The 18,957-nt window shown below is 43.1% G+C and overlaps 1 protein-coding gene across 2 annotated transcripts in view; it reads right to left on the bottom strand.

Moving 5' to 3' along the window:
* fam222aa (family with sequence similarity 222 member Aa) overlaps window positions 1-17,342 on the bottom strand; it is a 56,325-nt gene extending 38,983 nt beyond the window's left edge. The window contains exons 1-2 of one of the 2 annotated variants that reach the window (XM_025897085.1): window positions 17,241-17,342; window positions 16,728-17,007 (exon numbers count right to left, since the gene is read on the bottom strand). In XM_025897085.1, coding sequence (XP_025752870.1) covers window positions 16,728-16,828 — 101 coding nt within the window. In that variant the 5' untranslated portion in view covers window positions 16,829-17,007; window positions 17,241-17,342. Of the gene's footprint in view, window positions 1-11,933; window positions 12,847-16,727; window positions 17,008-17,240 lie in introns of those variants that run through there. The other variant, XM_005473313.4, reaches the window with a different exon arrangement.
* Window positions 17,343-18,957: the final 1,615 nt, after the last annotated feature.

Genomic DNA, 18,957 nt, shown 5'->3' with positions numbered 1-18,957 from the left:
AGAGATGTTAGATAAATGTGCTCGTAGCCAAGGCCTTTGCCCTCTTCCTGATGACGCATTCTTATACTCAAATACCTACTCCCCCTTTACATGCAAGCACACACACACACACACACACACACCGGAAACACAGACGAACAGTGCCAATAATCCCACTGAGGGCAGCATTTGTTTGGGGACAAGGTGACCCTGTTGCCTTGGGGCCTGTGAACAGGCACAATGAAGGCCTCTCATCCTGCACACACCCAGCTGGCTGTGTTGGGCTGGCGATGGGTGGAGAGGTGAAGGGGAGAAGGGTGGGGTGTGAGAGGCATCACAACACCCTTGGACTGCAGTTTTAAAACTCCTTTCAGGAAGCCCCCTGAGATAGCTCTTTTCACACCCTTCACAGACGGAGCAAAATCCCCGCTTGTAACCCAGAGTCACGCAGTCAACAGATGGAGCGGCTATTGAGTGAAGGATCGCGGCAGCAGAGGCGGCTCCCCATCCATCCCCGCTGGAAACAATGGGGCAGCAGGTCAAGAGTGCCGTCTCCAGGAGGAGGGGTCAGGGAGGAGGGGCGTGCTTCGACACAGTTGAGCTATGCGAGCGCTTTGAAACTGGAGGAACCGACAGAATCTTTTGGGGTAACGGGCAGAGGGGAGGAGGCTCGCGGCTACGTGCAAGTCGCCAAGTTCCCGGGGATCAGACTCAGGTGGAGGAGGATTGCGTGTGAATCTGGGACAGCAGTGTTTGTGTTTAACCTGCAAACAAGAAGAAAAAGACATCTCTATGCACACACATTTGCCTGTTCAGAAGAAAACACAGACTTACGGTTTAACACACATTCCAAGGACCTGCACTTATACTCGTTCATCTCGGTGCAAACAAAGCCACACGTAAAGAAAAGCGGACCTAATTTTTGATCAAAAAAGAAAAGGAAATTAAAAAAAAACCTTCGTGCAATGAGGCTTTATAGACAGAAAGGCGCGAAAACAATTGCAGACATTTTTTTCCATAAAATACTAAAGTGTATACTTTTAAAGTTTGTGTCAAGTATTACAAAAGTGGGTCAGAGATCTTTCTAGTTTTGAAAGCACACAATTAAAACGCAAACACTTCTCTTCAACTACTCCTTATTGTTCAAGCTCTCAATTTTCTCACAGAAGCATCACATAAGATCAAAGTTCCAGACTAAAGCTTATATAAATAGTGACTCTGAATTTATTAATGTTTTCTGTGTGTGCTTTTCAAATGTACCAAGTTAACTGTGTGAACCATAGAGGGTGAAAAACTATGAATAGCTACATGCTGAATCGCTCATGTGTGCGTGCATGCACAGGTGCATGACCACACAGATCATAACAAAGCACTCGTGGCTTGCTTTACAGGGGAAAGTATATCCATTTCCATTGACCAGAACTCTGGCTATTATGTTGCTCTGACCTGGAAGTCAATTAGTCAGCTAGGTTGCACTGCCTCGCTGGATTTCTATGACCGGAGCAGAGACAAAGACACAATAAAGGTATACAGTGATCCCACAATTTCAGTCTCTTTTATATGCCATGAACATTTCTGAGGGAGAGAGAAGCCAAAATACTGCTGCCACATGCTCCTCATCCTTGAAAGGTTTGGTTTATGGGGCCATTTTGCACAGGAAGGAACTCATTACAAAGCAGAGGGTGTCAAGAGCATTGCAGCAATTCTCCATTAACATCCACTTGACAAGAAAGTGAAAAAAAAAGAAAAAAAAAAGACTTCCTATCACTCGGGAAATGTTCACAAATCACACCTAATTAAACACAAAAGCCTAAGTCCATGAAATCAGAGTGCAGAAAGGCATTTGAAGACAGAGGTGAGAGAGAGCGTTTTCTTGGTCGCAATACGTCGCAAGGCCACAATTTCATTCATGTTTGTGTCTCCTTCAAACAAATTGTCAGCTAAGTACACTGGGACAAAGGGCTGAACTGTTATTCTACCTTCGCTAGGTCACATCACAATACATCAATGGTTTGCCATTTCAGAATATGCTGCTGTTATGCTATTTGAGCCCAGAATTGAAAAAAATAAAGACTATTCCAACCATGCTGAAAAGGATCAATAAGCGCATAGAAAAAGAAAATGGCCATAAACACAGAGGCTTTTATTCAGAGTGCCACAATGTAGATGAAAGCACAGAATGCACCTGGAGAGCGAAGCTGAAAGAGGCAGAAGACAACAGAGCCCACAGAGTTATCAGGTGGGTCCAGAGAGCGTTATCTATATTCAGACCTCGGTATCATCTATCTCCGCAGCACCTATTAGAGTTCTAATATTGTAGGTTTTAAGGAGGCTCGGCTTTCCTGCCACAGTGAGACAGATTCAGCCCCGTTGCCCCCTTTCCCTTTTCAGTGTGGTCTCACAAGGTCCTCTTGGTTTTCTACAAACAATACTGCTGGGCTGCGGCCCTTATTTAAAAGATTAATAGGATGCTGTCTTGGCAGAGAAGCAATCAGTGAGGTTTCTGTGACAGCAGAAAATGTGTGAAAACAAGGGAAAGAGGAGAGACCATTGTCACGGTTACCAACTGGCTGCTGGAGCTCAATTGAGATAGCTGTGGCTTTCAAGCCCAGCTGTCAATCACAGCAGCGAGCATCAATGGGGTAAATTTAAATGATAAAACGATAAGTCATGAGCAGGCGATTTCGCTGTCATCAGGACGGGGGCTGTTTCAGAGTAACTCACTATGGGTGCAGAGATTTCACTGCAGCCATATGGAATTTGGTTTTGCATCGAGTTGCTGGCTTCACCCCTCAATCATGACAGAATGTGTAATCACCAAATGTCTTCCTCTCAATCCCTGTTACAATTGGCAGCACAGTGCTGCCACTAGAGATGGGGGAACAAAATGGAAAGCTGACTAAATGACAAGCTTTAAGTGACACTTAATTTGAGATACCCCGGCATTCTCTCAGCTCCAGTAAACAGGATCTATCAAACTTCACCCACAGACTGTATGACTCCGCAGCTGTCTGTGGGGAGAGGCACAGTATGCCTGAGAGGCCCCCAGCTACCAAGAGTGATGATAAAGAAATCAAATCCTTAATAGTTCCTAAAACACTCCAGAAGAGCTATAGGAACAATTAGCACACTTTCAAAATGTGTACATTTGCATTGGCCGTGTGTCTCAAGGATTTCCAACCTCTGACGATAAGCATAGACTGTATATAAAAGATGAACAAGGCCACTGGTTTGTGCAGTCCCTAAATGCTGACCATATAATTTTTTTGAAATCAGATATTACATATAAGGTGTTGATCTGACTGAAAAATCAGGGACACTGCTGGCCACCATAAAGCATAAACTTGACGATAAAGCAGGCTAAGTTTAACGGAGCTGCAATGTAGAAAATGTTGTATAAATAAGATTTGAAACCAGCGACTGACACCAAAAAACTGCTGGAAAACTGCTAACCATGGTCACAGATCAAGTGAGAAGCCGGTTTGTTTACCCACAGACTTTTATACAAACAGACTTCGTTTTCCATCCGAGAAGTCGCCCCCTGCTGGCCATTAGAAAGAACGTAGAGTTAGAGCAACTCTGCATTGGCCTCACTTTTCAGACCCAGAGACTATTTCCATCTTTTATTTACATTCTGTGCCACAAACCCATTAAAAAAAATTAAGTTAACAAAAAAAAAACAATACTTGGAGGTCATATCACATAACGTATGAGGCACATCTATAACCACACATAGACACACAGAGATACACAGAACCTCTACTGTTATCAAATGCCCCTAACTGATCAAAAAGTTATTTAAAAACCGTGTAACAGAAGCTAATGACAGCCTTAGAGGAGATGACAGAGTAGGGAAAAACACAAGTGAGCTGGTGAAGAAGTGAGAGAAAAACACTTAACAGCTGTTTTCTCCCTTCTTCCCTTTGCTCATCCCAGGAGAGAGTTCCACACGATCTCCCTGATCCTAGTTTGTGGCTGACAGAGGGGACCGCAGATCTGTTCATCTCCCCACTCACATGGCTCTGTGCACCCCCTCCCCCCTCCCGCCTCCCGCCTCGCCATCGTGCTCTGATGCCAAGAGGGAAAGATGGTAGAGAGGGAGGAGGGGAAGCGGGAATGGGGGGGTCTACATCAAGGAGAGACTCTCCCAGTGGGTTCTCGTCAGTTCCAGGCCATTGCACCTTGCTCGCTGGGATTTTGTTTACACACACACACACACGTGTGCACAAGCACTCACACACACACATACATGCAGAGGCAGATGACTATTAATGGATACGATAATGCAGTGTCGTTTTTCTGTTTTTTTGGGCTGCACAGTCACGTGTTTTGTTTTTAACTACTGTTGTGACAACAGGAAGCTTCAGCGGCAGATCACTGTAAGTCACTGACACACAAAAAAAAAATACAACAGTTTGAAGCCTGGCAGAGCTCATTTAAGTGGCACAGAAGCAGATGACATTCAATCAAAACCCAGTGATACGGTTGATGTGGTCAGCGGTAATGTGTAGCCAAAAGGCCTGACACACTTCCACGGTCTTCGGGGACAAGCAGGGAACGGCAGGCTGCCCTTGTGTGTTCAGTCTCTACAGATGTTGCCTTGGAGAGCGGCTGACTGGTGCGCTGCCGTGACAGCTGGACAGCTGTTCTATAGATGCAGCTACAGAAGCATGCCACTGAGATTGGAGGGGGAGGATAGTGATGTATGTTTAGTTTATCTGTATGAAGTTCCCAGGACATACGAAGCTGTCAATTTTAGCATTGGTGCATGAGCCCGGATAAGAAAAGATGGCACCGAAGAGGATATGGAGAAAGAGCACAGATGGGCAAATATCAGACGCGGCTGACGATCTTTAAAGAAGCTCCAATAACAAAACAGATTTATTTTTTTTTATTTTTTAAGTGTAGATATAATACGTCAATCCAGAAATGAACAAATACACCACCAACTGGCTACGCGAGCCCAAGACAAAGCATTTAATTTGATCCACAAGGTCTGTTTAAGCAGCCGTGACTTTTTATCATCATAAACAAGTAAAAGTTTAATATGAACTTCACAGGCATGCTCAAATGAATTTTTTCACTATCTCATGAAAGAGGAAAGGGAAGAAAAAAACTGGGAAGATTAAAAAGAAAGAAAGAAACAGAAACAGAAACAGAGAGAATAGCTGGCGCATAATTTAAAGGACTCTGGAATTTGTGCCAACACCGAGGCTGCTGGTGATGAAAGGCAGCTTAAATTGGGGGTCATGTTCAGATATTACACCTTTATTCTGCCACTTAAAAATCCAGTAACCTAAATTCAAACCTGCAAGAGAACAGTGCAAGTAGACTGTATCTATTACAACAGAACTGCTTCAGACTAAGATCTGAAAAAAAGAACAGATGAAAAAAAAAGAGCTGAAATGTTGGGAAACACTCCACTGTATTAAATGTTGTCACCTGCTGAATAAACACACTGTAAATCATGAGTTAAATAGCTGGGACAGGTGCCAGTCACCACTGCCAAAGCTTGAATTTGTCCTTAGCAGGCCCGACTATTCATTATACCATAAAAGGTAAGCAATTTGTTCAACTCAATAAAAAATGTTAATAAAACTAAGAGCTCACATGAAGCAGCGTTTGATAGCTTGTGGTCGCTCATCAGAAAACATGAAAGTGTGTGTGTGTAGTTGTGCATCGGCACCGTCACCAGTGTGGTATTATGTCGGTCAAAGGTCGTACAGTGGCAGGAAATATAGCTTTGGCCTAGTCGTAATCCAGGCCAAACTCCAACAGCAAAAGCACATACAAACACTTTCCTACAAACACACATGAACACAAGTGCAATTTTGCATTGCACAAAAGCCGGGAGTCGATAAGCACCACCACGCAAAAATCCCCAATTCCAGCTCACACCCTCCACCCTACTGTGCTAAATAAATGAAAAGCCCCATTATAATTATATATGAAATCTTTTAGAGGAAAAAAGTGATTACTGTGGATGCAAGTCTGGAAGTGGGTGGGGGTGGGTCATTGCTAAGCAACCAGTCATTATCCTCCAGAGTAGAGAGTGAGGTGACCGGCCATCCATCTAACTCCGGTGGCTTGCCTGGCTCCTGTGTACCCCCCTCGCCCCCTCCACACACACCTTCCCTTCCCCTTCTTTCCTCCGCCACTCACTCTCTCTGGCTCTCCCTCTTCCTTGCTCCCTCACTCTCTCTCTGCCGTCTCCCCGTCCGAATACAAACAGAGATAAAGAACGCTGCAATCGCTCTTGACACACAAATAGGTTAACACAATAAAGCCGGCTTTGCCTGGCTCACTCGAGGGAGGAAAGCAATTCCAGCAGCAGGCAGGAGGTAATAAAACAGGGCTAGGAGTGTGTGTATGTGTGTGTGTGTCCATACATGTCCTCATGTCAATGTTCCTGTGTTTTTGTATGTGAATGGAAGCAGGCACACAGAAGCTCTTTGGCCCCAGGGCCTAATATCCCAAGGATTTTCAACCCTTTCTTGACACAAATAATACCGGGAGAGAAAATGACAGAAATTCCAGGGTACTCTGCCATTTAGATTAAAGGAATGGTGGTTTTATATTAACAGTATAGCTGACCTGCATTATCCCTATAAAAACATTCTCCTACGGGTCATATGGCAGCTCTTTTGCAAATGGTCTCTGCCTCGCATGGTTAAAATTCAACAAGTAAATTGAATGAGTTTTATCTGTGCAAGCCTCGGCTCACTCTCCCTGATGCGGCTGCCAGGCCTGGCAATAAATGATAAAAATCTCCAGAGTTTTATTAAATCGTGTTGCATTCACGCTGAACTCGGGGAAAATGGCGAGGTGGCTTCTGCAATTACAGTGCAGACCAGACAACATTGTTTTCTCCAGTCAGTGGAAATTTCATTACCTTACAGCAACCGCCTTAGAATTGGGTAATAGCCTCTTTTTGTCACAGACGTAAGCCGTCTGCGGGAGGTGTGACACCCCCTTAAGTGTTATCCATTTGCAACAATATGCATCGAGCCAGTCGCAGTCCGGATGCTGGTCAGCATAATGTACAGCGTTATTCAGTGATATGGTGGAGGAAGAGAACGGACCAAACAAAAAAAAGAAAAAAGAAAAAGGAAAGCGGTCAATAGCTAATTCCTGAAATGACTGTGGCGTAATCAAAAGCATTGAACCTTGATACATCCATGCAGCTGACATATCTCTCCTCAGGCTACGCATGCCCCCCTTCTCTGGCGTGTCAATAAATAGAGAGAGGGCTAGCACATTTGGCTGTGAATGGACTGAACTGTGAAGAAACCCCAATTAAAGCCTCTAGAAAACTTTCACACATTTAGGTCATACAGGACAACCATTTGTAAGCGTCAATCAATTCCCCACGTTTTTACCCGCGGCTTCTTCAACCAGCTAATCAAACAGCAGAGATGTAAAGTGGTGGCCATTGTCAACAGGGAATAAATTACCAAAGCATGAAGAGAAAACATCTTATCTGTCTGATGTATTTCCTGCTTCTGCAGAAAGCTACAAAGCCCAAGGGAGAGCAGTCAACCAAAATGCAGGGAGAGATGGAGATTAGGATGATGTGCAGTTCCTTGTTCCATTAAAGTTTGATCTTCCTCAATAGCCGAGGAGAATCAGATATCTCCCATTCAAGATTAAAGTACACCAGCAGAGAGGCAGAGATTAATCAGAGGCCTGCATGAGATAAAAACAGCCTTGCTTCTGGCATGGAAAACAGTGGCAATAAAGAGTTCAGCTGATAATATGAAACATGGCGAGGCACAATAGCAAATCAAACAGCATGTAGGGGCCTCCAAAACAAATCAAAGCGCCGACTAGACTGCGATACAGTGGCTGAAGAAGTACAGCAGGGGCTGATCTGATAGTAACCAAGGCCTTCATTTTATTACTGTTTAAGGTTGAGGAGGGCACGCTGTGGATTTTCCCATGTTGCTCTCTGTCGCCAGCCTTTCATTCCCTCTCCTCCTCTTCTCCTTGAGATCAATGGCGCTGGGGTGATTTCACAGCAGCCTGCACTGTCACCCAGAACAAATCAATGTGACCATGAGGAAGGCAAGAGCGGCATTGTTTTTAAGGAGAGCAAATTCGCTGTTGGAGAGCTTGTCAGATTTGCTTTATTCTCCTTCTTCCCCCCAAGAACTCTTTGCAAGGAGCATGCCACCCCTCACTTTACTGCCTGTGCTGTGGAACAAACTATAAACTGCACAGTACTCGGGCTCTCCATATGACTGTACTCATTAACCACGTTTGAACCACACAGTTCCCGCTCACGATATTGCACAAGCACAAGAGCTTTTTTTAAATAAATAAATAAATGAATAGGGCTGGGTGTCCCTAACCTTTAGAAATGAAAGACTAGACATTAACCTCGAGCCCTGCTGAGACGTGACTTCCATTCTGCCTGACGGAGGGGCGAGAGGGGAAAAGAGAGCCGAGGTCGGGGGATCATTGCTGTCCGTCATGCGCTAAGTGGTTGCAGATAACCCTGATGAGGAGCTGCCAAGGTCTCATGAGCAGAGTAGCGAGCAGGTAAAACTCACAAAAATAAGTGAAAATGATCAGTGGGCAGAGAACCGACACTCTCACCAGAAACACAGAAGGTGTGCACGCAATCACACTGCTGTAACTTATGTTAGAGTAGTTCTTCCGCATCACACAAAATCACACTTTCATTTAAATGCTAGAGTGCCTGTTTATAAAACCAAGAAGCTTGCACTGTATTTAAAATTTACTACCACGTCTCACTTAATGCTTTATGATGTATAAATGGAATCTCACTCTGGCATCACATTTCGCACAAGTGTTGATGTCATTAGGTATAAAGTGCTGTGATTTCATTCCTTTTCACAAGGTTAGCAGCATGAAGAGGTTTTTCTCCTACCATATACTCTATTATGGAGTGTATGGTTGATAAAATGAGTATTTCTTCTTCTTCTTCTTGTTCTTATTTTTTGATTACTGTAGTTCAGCATTTATAACCATGACAGTGTGAACACACTGGGAAGAATACTCATTTCATTTGACTTCCTCAGTACAGCTAATATAACCATGAAGGTTAATCTTTAAGCGCTGAAATAGTCATAATAATGGTCACACAAAAGGGCGATACATAGATAGCATTAACAGCTAGTAGTGTATGGGGGTGCTACCTGTACACAAGCGTGCTAAATGGCTAAGTAGAAGGACTCTTATTAATCCTGCCTGCAAAGTCCCACCAACGCCACCAAGTCTCCTGGAAACTGGACATCACTTTCCACCTGTATTTGTTCACACCGAGTGGCTGAAAGGTGTCTCTGTTTCTCTAGCGCCACTTCCACGTAATGCTTTTGTTTTCTGTTTCCCTTTTCATGTTCTGTCACTACTGTTCCAGGTACTGATGTGCAAAACAAATCTCTGTACAGGGACAATAGAGTTTATATCAAAACAAGTAACACTGCAAAGAACAAGAAAGGGCAAAATTTGTGTTGTTTGGCTTAACATGAAAAGGCGTTAAAAGCGTAAAACGAGAACTGTTATAGACTTTCGCTGATATGAAAGACTTTGATCAGGTACCTAATGAGCTGCTGCTGACGTGGCTTTGAGGGTCCGATGATGTTTCCAGGTAAGAAGCTTTGTGCTTTCCTGTGATATCAGTTAACGTAAGAGTTGCTGTCTTTTCTTTTCTTTGGCAGGAAAAGAACATGAATTTAATGTTTGTTTTCATCTGAAGTGTATTATTCTATAATTGGACTCTGTGGAAAAAAGCTATTTAAAAAAATGATTTAATTTGCACTTTCAGTAATGAAGTCCACACAAGAATGGACATAAGCTTAGACACTCGAGGGGTCAGTAGATCTTGAGTAAGGCACACGCTCTCTCTCTCTCTCTCTCTCTCACACACACACACACACACACACACACACACCTGTATCTACTATTTTAGTCATCTTAAGTGTCAAAATGAGTTTTGGTGCCTCTGGGTAGGTGTTGAGACAATCAAACCATGCAGGGATTAAAAAAGATTAATACACAGCACAGGAAATTAAACTTCAGCGACTTTAACGATATTCATGAGTGGAGCTCACTTATTCACTCCAGGCAGGCACTTTAATAAGCAAAGAATACAGCAAGGAGCCCAAATGCAATCAATCAATCAAGCCGATACGCTATTTGAGTTCCAAACTTATAAAATTTCAGGGTTATTTTGGCGTGTTTTTGTTAACGCATTGCTAAAATATGTTCACTACCTTCCAGCTGCTGGCAGCTCAATTAAGTACAAGAGATTACATTTTACTCAAGTTGGCGACTTACGCCCGTTTCATTTTATGATCAAGTAAAAAATAATGTGGAAAACACGTGAAATTAACTTTGAGCCCACAAAGCACCGATATCCTTTTGTCAGCTACCAACGCAGAGAAAGCAGAGCAAAAGCAAATATGGTGAAAGCGAGAGGAATGAAATGTGGATAAAGTCTTGAGCTGGCAGCGGGACCCTTGAAGCTCCAGTGTTACAAAAAAAGAAAAATCGAAAAGCAAGCCAAAAAAAAGCAGTCAGAACAACAACTACAATCTCAAAAAGGTAATTCAGTGACCTAAATATTAAAGCTTCCCTGCCATTCCACTCTCCCCTGCCTTGTCCAACCATCATGTTGAGTTAAGGCAAGCATTATGCTGGGGAGACTATTTGTTTAGGTGAGGAGCAGCCGCAGAGCTAATATGAGCACAATTTGCTCAGCAGGTCATAGACGCAGAGTGGAGGAAGTAAATGAGGCAGTTCTGCCCCCTCGGGTGCAGCTCCTGCCTCATACATCACTGGATGTTTTATTCAATACAGCCAGGAAGGCTCTATGTCAGGTGCCCTGACTGTGGGGGCGCCTGCCCTGCTGTAGGGGCCCATATTACATTCTGCGAGCTGCCTATCTGCAAGGCTGCTGGAGAGAGAATGACTGGAAGATAAGAATTTGAGGATGCTTGTAGTCTAACGATAAAACATACCGTGTGTGGCTTTTTCACTGCACAGTCAGCATAATGTGGAGGCTCATTTACGTGCAATGCGAGCAACGGAGCTAAATATTGCAAAGCAACCTCAGCAACCCGCGAGGCTCAAAGTTCACGGGAAACAATCCAAACTTTATCAGCTAATTCACCGTCGAGTCAAATTTTCAGACTTCCTCTGGCTGCACCAGAGGCTGGGGCCGCAGAGGGCACGTGAGCTGTGGAATTCACGGGACAATGACAAATTGTCTCCCGACCTTAGTGCAGCACTGAGGATCATCCATATCACCGAGCATAAAGTGAAAACTTTTACAGCGTTAGGCACACATGCTCGTGAATTTTATGAGTCTCTCTATGAAAGCCTGTCACACTATACAGGCACACAATAAAATAATAATAATAAAAAAAAGACAGAGATTGTGTATCATTAACCCACCAGGGTGAAAATCTCTAATTGCAGCAGGCACTGTATAGTTACCCTACCCGTGCGCGGTGACGCACGGGGGCGTACAGATGAGAAATTCGCACCTTTTGCTCTGAGCCGCAACTCTTCCAGTGCCACACATCCCCGTGTCTGTGATGCCTGCCTGCAGTGCACTGGCCTCGACAATATACTTAATTGCTACCCATACTTGAAAAGACCAATATTACACATCAAAGCAGCTCCTCGAGCCATTCGGCAGCGGCTCTCTAACAAGTCGATTTTTACAACACTTCCTATGGGTCAAACAAAGGGTTTAAATCCGAGACATCATCAGCCGTGTGGGCAGCATCCTGGGGGGGGGGGGGGGGGGGGGGGGCATTTTATAAACATTCATTATTTTCAGGCGTTTCTCGGTTTCGGCGACAATCCTCCCCAAAAATTGAAGCGAAGCTCTGACACAAACTACCATAATGGTTACAAATAAATGACCCGTAACATTCAGAATCTACACGACTGGGAGAGACAGACATGCAAAATATATTTACCATAAATTGCTCCGTAGTGTACACTAGAACTCCATGCAGATCGTAGCATTCACTGAGCAATCTGCCTCATACTTCTGCGGTCCAAATTAAAACGGATTCATTCTGTTGCCCCAAAATCCAGCTGCTGCTTTGTCGATGTCAAATGTTGATTAAGTTTATCCTCGTCTTCCGACGGTATGCAAATGTAGCGGTAACCCTGCAAATTAGATTCCACACTCTAGCCTCTAGCATGCAAAGTTAATAAGCTTTGCCTTTTTTTTCTCGATTCGGCTGCCAATTTTTGTCGAGGGCAAAAGCGCAGGTCGGCAATTTCAAGAGCGTCCTCAGAAGGATTGCGCACCAAGAGTGCTTCGGGTTTTCACCGTTTAGCCTCCGAATCAAAGTAGGTACAGGGTCCCGGTTGATCTTCCTCTCGCTTGAAGATATCTCCAAATAGCAGAACTCTTAACCGACACACTGGGTAGGTTTAGCGGCTACGCAGTATTCCAAAAAAAATCCCCCCGCTGTTACGCATGGGTTTCGTGGTCCGCCAGCTCAATTTTGACGACCTTATGAGAAATGTATCATTCAAATGTTTTCATCTAGGCAATATTGTGTGAAGGTACCCTGAAAGAGATCAAGGCTGGGCCAAAGTAGCTGCCTGAATATCCTAAACTGATGCGATGCGATGTAAAATCCCGGAGAGCAGGCTCTGCTCCGTCCGTCACTTTATCCGTGGTGTCGGCAGACGCTCTGAGATGTGTTGCCTCTCGATTCAGACTTAAATTTCCAGGTGAGGCTGTGGAGTAACCTTGACGGCAAAGCCCCGAAAGGCTCTCTTTGGTATTATTAACCAAACAGGAAAAGGTTACGTCTGGATAAAGAGCTAGCTACTTCTGGCAGCTCCGGGATGCGGTCCTACCCTTCTGCCGAGCTGCCGAGACTGACAATAACCCGGAACGCTGCAGACTGTCAGGCTGCACAGACCGCCCACCGACCAATCACCGCACTGAGGGAATAGAAACATTCCCACGGGTTAGCCAATCATTGGTAATTGAGGACTGTTACCATAGAGATCCTCGGCGTCTAGGCGTCTGAAACCACGTTGTTTATACGCAGAAAAATAATAATAATAAAGAAAACTTAATTATAAATTTAACATAGCAGAATTCATATTAATATCTTAATTACTCCATTGTAGGGTTCCATCCATTCCCCCACAGCAGTCAAAGGTTAACAGCTTTATTGGAAAACCTGGGCTCAAACCCGAAGGCATCTCTAAAGTGCCCTTGAGCAACACTGACCTCAAGCTGCAGGAAGGCCCCCCGTAGCTGAAATTAAGTATTGTTATGCAGCTTGAAAAAAATTAAGTGTGATCAGTGTGCTAAAATTTCTACACTGTTCATAAATGTAAACGTTTCAAGTGCTATTTAACTCCATTGCTTTGTAAATCCAATAGAACTGCTGTTGGACATAGAAAATACAACTTTTAGTTCTCTTCTTTTCTGATTGTCAACTGCCCAGGAAGCATGGAGCATGTTGTTTTCTACATGATATATTAAGACAACACTTTTTTCCTACCAAAATTGCCATATTTCCAGTTGCTTCCCGTTTTAAATTACCCACATTTCAGCAAGAACATCTTTAAAAAAGTATGACATATCTGTGACTGTCTGCTTAACTTTGCAGAATTCCATCACTGACACCAGAAGCTTATGAGTCACAGGAAACCTCACAAAACACCTATTTTTGCCAAAAGAAAAAAAGGGGAAGAGAAAAAGGAAGAAAATGTCATTACAACAGTGGGGAAGTGGACAGTTTACTCTGACAGAAGCCCTTAGTATTTTTCCTCTTCTTGCCAACTGTGTCCGGTGCACACAGACCCTGGGACACACAAAGGCAGTACAAGCAATCACACATCATGGACTCTCATAATAAGCTGACGCTGGGAAGTGGGTGATGCAGCACTCAGCTTATGCCAGTGCTGATAAGAGCCTGAAAGTATTACCTCGGTCTGGCAGCCCGCTCCAAGAAATCCATCGTGAGCCAGGTCATCAATTCTGCCCTATCTGATTGCTCACCAATCCCTGGCAGCTCCATGTCGCTGTCCTGGCTTCTGCCTTTGAAATTTTCTCTATGACTTGCACTTTTGTGCTAGTTCTTTCACAGAAAAACAGGTACATACTGTATGTACACACAGGATCTTTTATGTGATCTTACACCTACATGTCAAATAATAAAGCAATGTGTGTGAGAGAGAAAGCGATGTAGACTTTCCAGAACAATGGATTGCTTGACTTACTCAGTCTCAATCAGATCTCCTGCTTTATTGCTGCAGTGGACCTACAAAGCATACATTTAAAACTTGTGGAGTTCATTCATATCACACGTACTGTGTGGCTGCGCAGTCAATCAAACAGATGAACAATTAATTGAAAAATACTCAACCAGGCCTGTGCTGTGCTCCAGTGAGGCAGTCGGGCAGGCAGGCAAATAAGCCATTTGATTAGCTGATAAGCAGATGACTCAACAAACATTCAAGGCATGTTTACTGTGGTTTGATTAGAGTACGTCCAATACGCAGAAGATTGGACACAAATACGTTGTGAAAACACTCAGCTGTTCCAATCCCCAAGGCAGCATGAGGGCACATAAAAACAATGAATTATTTATGGGGGAGACTAGTGAAATATCACAGTGGATAATTTTCTGTGGGCTATATTAAATGTAGTTTTCAAAATGATATGTCTGAGTCTGTGCATTTCCCAGAAATCATTCCCTCCCAGTGACAGGATCTAGAGCCTGGAGATTGGACATGAAATCATATGAGATATTTCCCCTGCCAAGAAATCTATGAGCGTTTATCTAAAACACCAAAGCAAGGGTTATTCACATGCTAATTGGGCCTCCTTCTTTCTTAGTAAATATGATCAAAGGATATTTGCTTTGTCTCTGTTTTAGGTATTAGCTCTGGTTCAAAATGAAAGACCTAGAATCAAGGCAAGCCTTTTGCATGCCACATCTGAAAGAGGGTTCACAATACCAGTAAATCCAGGTTCTGCTTCAGTAGAAATCACTGCAGCATCTCTTTGAATGGGGCATCTCATAAATAAAGCTCTTATACTCCCCATCCGGAGCTAACATTAGTGTCTGTCTCAGAGCTGAAAGCCTTACGCTGTTACAATTTGTTCCTGAAAGTCAACTCAGTTTAATTGAGCAAAGTTCAAGACTCCGCAAACAGCAAAGTAACAGGAAAAAAAAAATCGATGGCGGCAGAGGCATGGAAAAAAGAGATAGCATTGATTTATCTGCCATTGATTCACGAGGATCGCTGCATTGTGCCCTGCGGTTGAAATGCACGCTGTCTGCCAACTGATGGGGATGAATTTGAAAAGGTGTCAAGTGGTTGGAGGACACAGAGGTGGAGGATGAGATCGGGCGCAGCGAGCGGTGGCTGGGGAGGAAGAGTAGACTGGAGTGGGAGCAAGGGCATGAAGTATCAAACAGAAAGAAGGCGGAAGAAGAAAGGCTTGATAAGAGGGGATAATGTTGCAAGGATGACACCACTACCATGTGGGCCCCAGTCTTCATAGCGTTGTGTTAAAATGTCTGACAGGAGCGAGGAGAGATCAACTTGAAAGCAGAGTACCGAGTGACCTGAAGGACCTCAAGTTAAAACCACCGCCATGACACCTGTTTAAATCCACTCTGCTCTATCCCTTTGATAATAAAAACATCTAAGATTAAAAAAACACATCAGGATCTAATATTTCAGAGTATTATAAGCAGCAGAGGTAGCGGGGCAACAACAGTTTAGTCAGTGAGAAGTAAAAGGTTGTTACAATAACACTGTGTAAGCATTTATCATATCCCGCTGTTGCAAGTGCTTGACAAGACAAGCAACTTTTGCAATATTTTAAGTCTCAACTATTGGCAAATAGATGCCTCCTCAGAGACTTAATACTGACAGCCATATGTTGTTGAGAAGAGGGGAAGCCAGGCCAGAGATCAGAGGCCAGAGCAGCTACACAGCCAGAGAAGCGTTATTGCTCAACTTTGGTATCTTTACAACATCCCTTTTCCTCTGCTGTGACTGCTGGCAGTCTCCTGTTTATGCCGACGCTAAAAGAGAACTATTATTTTCTGTTGTTTGATGTTAATTGTATGTTTAGGGGTATTTTAGAAAAAGCAGACATAGTTTCTTTTCATTGCCATTGTGACGGTGGCAGCATTTTTTAAATATTTTGTTTTACTTTCCCAAGGTCTGTGCGTCGGTGTTCAGGGTGTAGTAAAAATGTAGCTGTTCGACGAGAAGCCCGACACCTATTTGTGTTTTAAAAGGAGTCGTGTAATCATAGCGTGGCTTCAAGTGGTTCCTGAGCAGCTTTAGCTGAGAGTGAGTCTATTTTATTTTTTTTCCCTTCGTGCAAGGTGCAGTTTAAGTCAAGATGACACTTGTTTGTCTTAGAAGTCTGTTTTTTTTTTTCAGCGGTGTTTTGGTTCAACCTTGGAAAGCATCTTGGTTTCCTGTGTGTGACCAACCAGCGATATCTTCACGAGAAACCCCCCCAGAACCTCCGCACACACAGGAAGCCGTTTGCAGGGAGGCTGAGTTAAGGTTATCTAATGCATGCCCTGTGTTTGGTGCAACTGTGCTGTGCGTGATGACTGTTATTATTCATGGGACCAAGGTTGATTTTTCTAAAAAAACAAACAAAAGTAAAATCCAATTACTGTTACCACATAAGGGTGTGAAAAGCAGAAACTGTGCTGTAAATGAGAAATAACAATGTTGAGTATGAAACAGATACTCACAGATGATCAGAGATGAAATATGATGTTTGTTTCACGTAGCCAGATCCTTGCACATCTTCATTAAAGGGACTCATAAAAGCTCTTGAGTGTGGGAAGATCATACACAGCGTGACCCCCTGTCACACCCTGTAAAATCTCACGGCATCTCGTTCTCCTCATAAAAACAAAAGACACGGGGAAGCAGACGCCCAAACTGTTTGAATTTGCTACACCTAAGGAAGGAAACCAGATTCCAGTAATTGGAAGGCTTTGAAGCAGAAGTTGTTCCTTGTAGCTGTCACTGCAGTAAGAAAATAAAACAACTTTTACCACCTCCACGGGGTCTGTCAGCATCTTTATAGTAGCTGCATTTCCTAGCAGGATATCAAAAAACGACAAATTTAACCATATTCTTTTATTAGTTAATCTAAATGTGGTGGATATAAATATTTTACATCTTCTTAAAGCTTTTCAGGATCATATAGAAATATCAGAATCTTACAAAACTGCAAGTACAAAATATTAGCAACTTACCTCACACTCTTGTCTATTAAGAGGCGCTCTTGAGATCACACATTTACAGTGTTTTCCTCCCCACAGCATCTGGTTAAGGCAGGTCTGCCAAGAACACAGCTATTCTTCCTGTTATTTGACAGCTGCACATGCTGTATCACCTCTCCCCTCATACAATGAAATGTCACAGCAGCACCAATGTATGTAGCAGCCAAGGGGCCATGAATGTAGTCTAAGTAAAGACCTGCTTTAGAGAAAGGGACCTCGGAACAGCAATAAGAAACATAAGGATTCATTGTTAATATGTTTGAAAAAAAAATCATCAGAAAAATACATAAAAAAGTTCTAAATTACAATTTCCTCCAATAGCACTTGTTTACATTTTACATATTAATCTTACAAGACTCCTATGTAGTACTTTAATTTACTCATGAAGGTGGCAACTTGTGCATTTTTATTAATTCCTAACTCCACATAAAATCAACACCATGAAGCCACTTTCATAACAGTATCGTGCATGATATATAATCCAGAAACATCAATTACAGATACACTGTATGGACAAAAATACCTCTTAATCTTTGATTTCAGGTGTTTTCAGTCCCAGTGCCACAGGTGTATAAAATCAAGCACAGAGCCATGCACTCTTTACAAACATTTGTAAAAGAATGCTTTGCTCTAAAGAGCTCACTGAATTTGAGTGTGGTACTGCCACACTCAAATGCCACCACTGCAACATGTCAGTGTGTGAAATTTGTTCTGTCCTAGATATTCCACCATAAACTGTAAGTGTTATTATTGCAAGGTGAAAACATTTAGGAACCACAGAGGTTACAGAGCGAGGTCACTGAGTGCATAGTGTGCAAAAGTCCCCAGCGCACTGCTGACTCAATAGCTGCAGAGCTTTGGCATTAATATCAGCACAAAAAACTGCGTGCCAGGAGCTTCATGGCAAGGGTTTCCATAGTCGAGCATTATATCTGTAAGTATCACTTTCAGTTGGCCCAGTACATTTAATCAATTTCATCTGTGTGTACATTCAAAAGCAACCTTTCTATTCACACTTTCTGATGGTATCTGCACTAAATAGTTAATTCTGTATTAAAATGATTTTGGTTAGATTTGACTTATTCTAATAGCATTTCAAGTATGCAGTGTGTTCACTGAGGTGGACTCAAAATGAGCGTGTGTGCATATGCTGAATTTTACTTTTGAGTGTGGTTTTGTATGTATAATTTGTAATACAAATTTCATTTAATACAACTGCAGGAGGTTCTCCCAGTTGTCAAAAACAGTGAAAGCTGCAGGAGAATCTCGAAAAAGAATTTGAATTATGTGCTTCTGCCAGTCAATTGAGTTGCAATTCTCCATGTCTGTCAAGGCGTGACCTTTAACCTCATCACTAACCCATCAATTTATGCTATTAGACATTTGTGTGAAGTGCCATCATAATTAGCCTATGGATCCTTGGCCTATGGCCAAAATGTGTGTTGTAAGGTCATGGTGACCTTTGACCTTTGCCCACTACACCCTAATAAGTTCATTCTTTAGTCCAGGTTGACCTCTTTGGCAGACGTAACGAAATTCCCTCCAGGTGTTTCTGAGATATTGCATTCAGAAGAATCCGATTGACTGACATACCAAAAACATAAGTGCTCTGCTCACAGCTGTTGCATTTTGGGGCATTTTCAGTCATGTTCTTCATCAACCTTTAGATGAATCTCTTGACATCCAGGCT

This window comes from Oreochromis niloticus, linkage group LG12, assembly GCF_001858045.2.
Source record: "Oreochromis niloticus isolate F11D_XX linkage group LG12, O_niloticus_UMD_NMBU, whole genome shotgun sequence".
Lineage (NCBI taxonomy): Eukaryota > Metazoa > Chordata > Actinopteri > Cichliformes > Cichlidae > Oreochromis > Oreochromis niloticus.
Note: the sequence above shows the minus strand (reverse complement) of the source record. Positions and strands in the feature narration are given on the sequence as shown.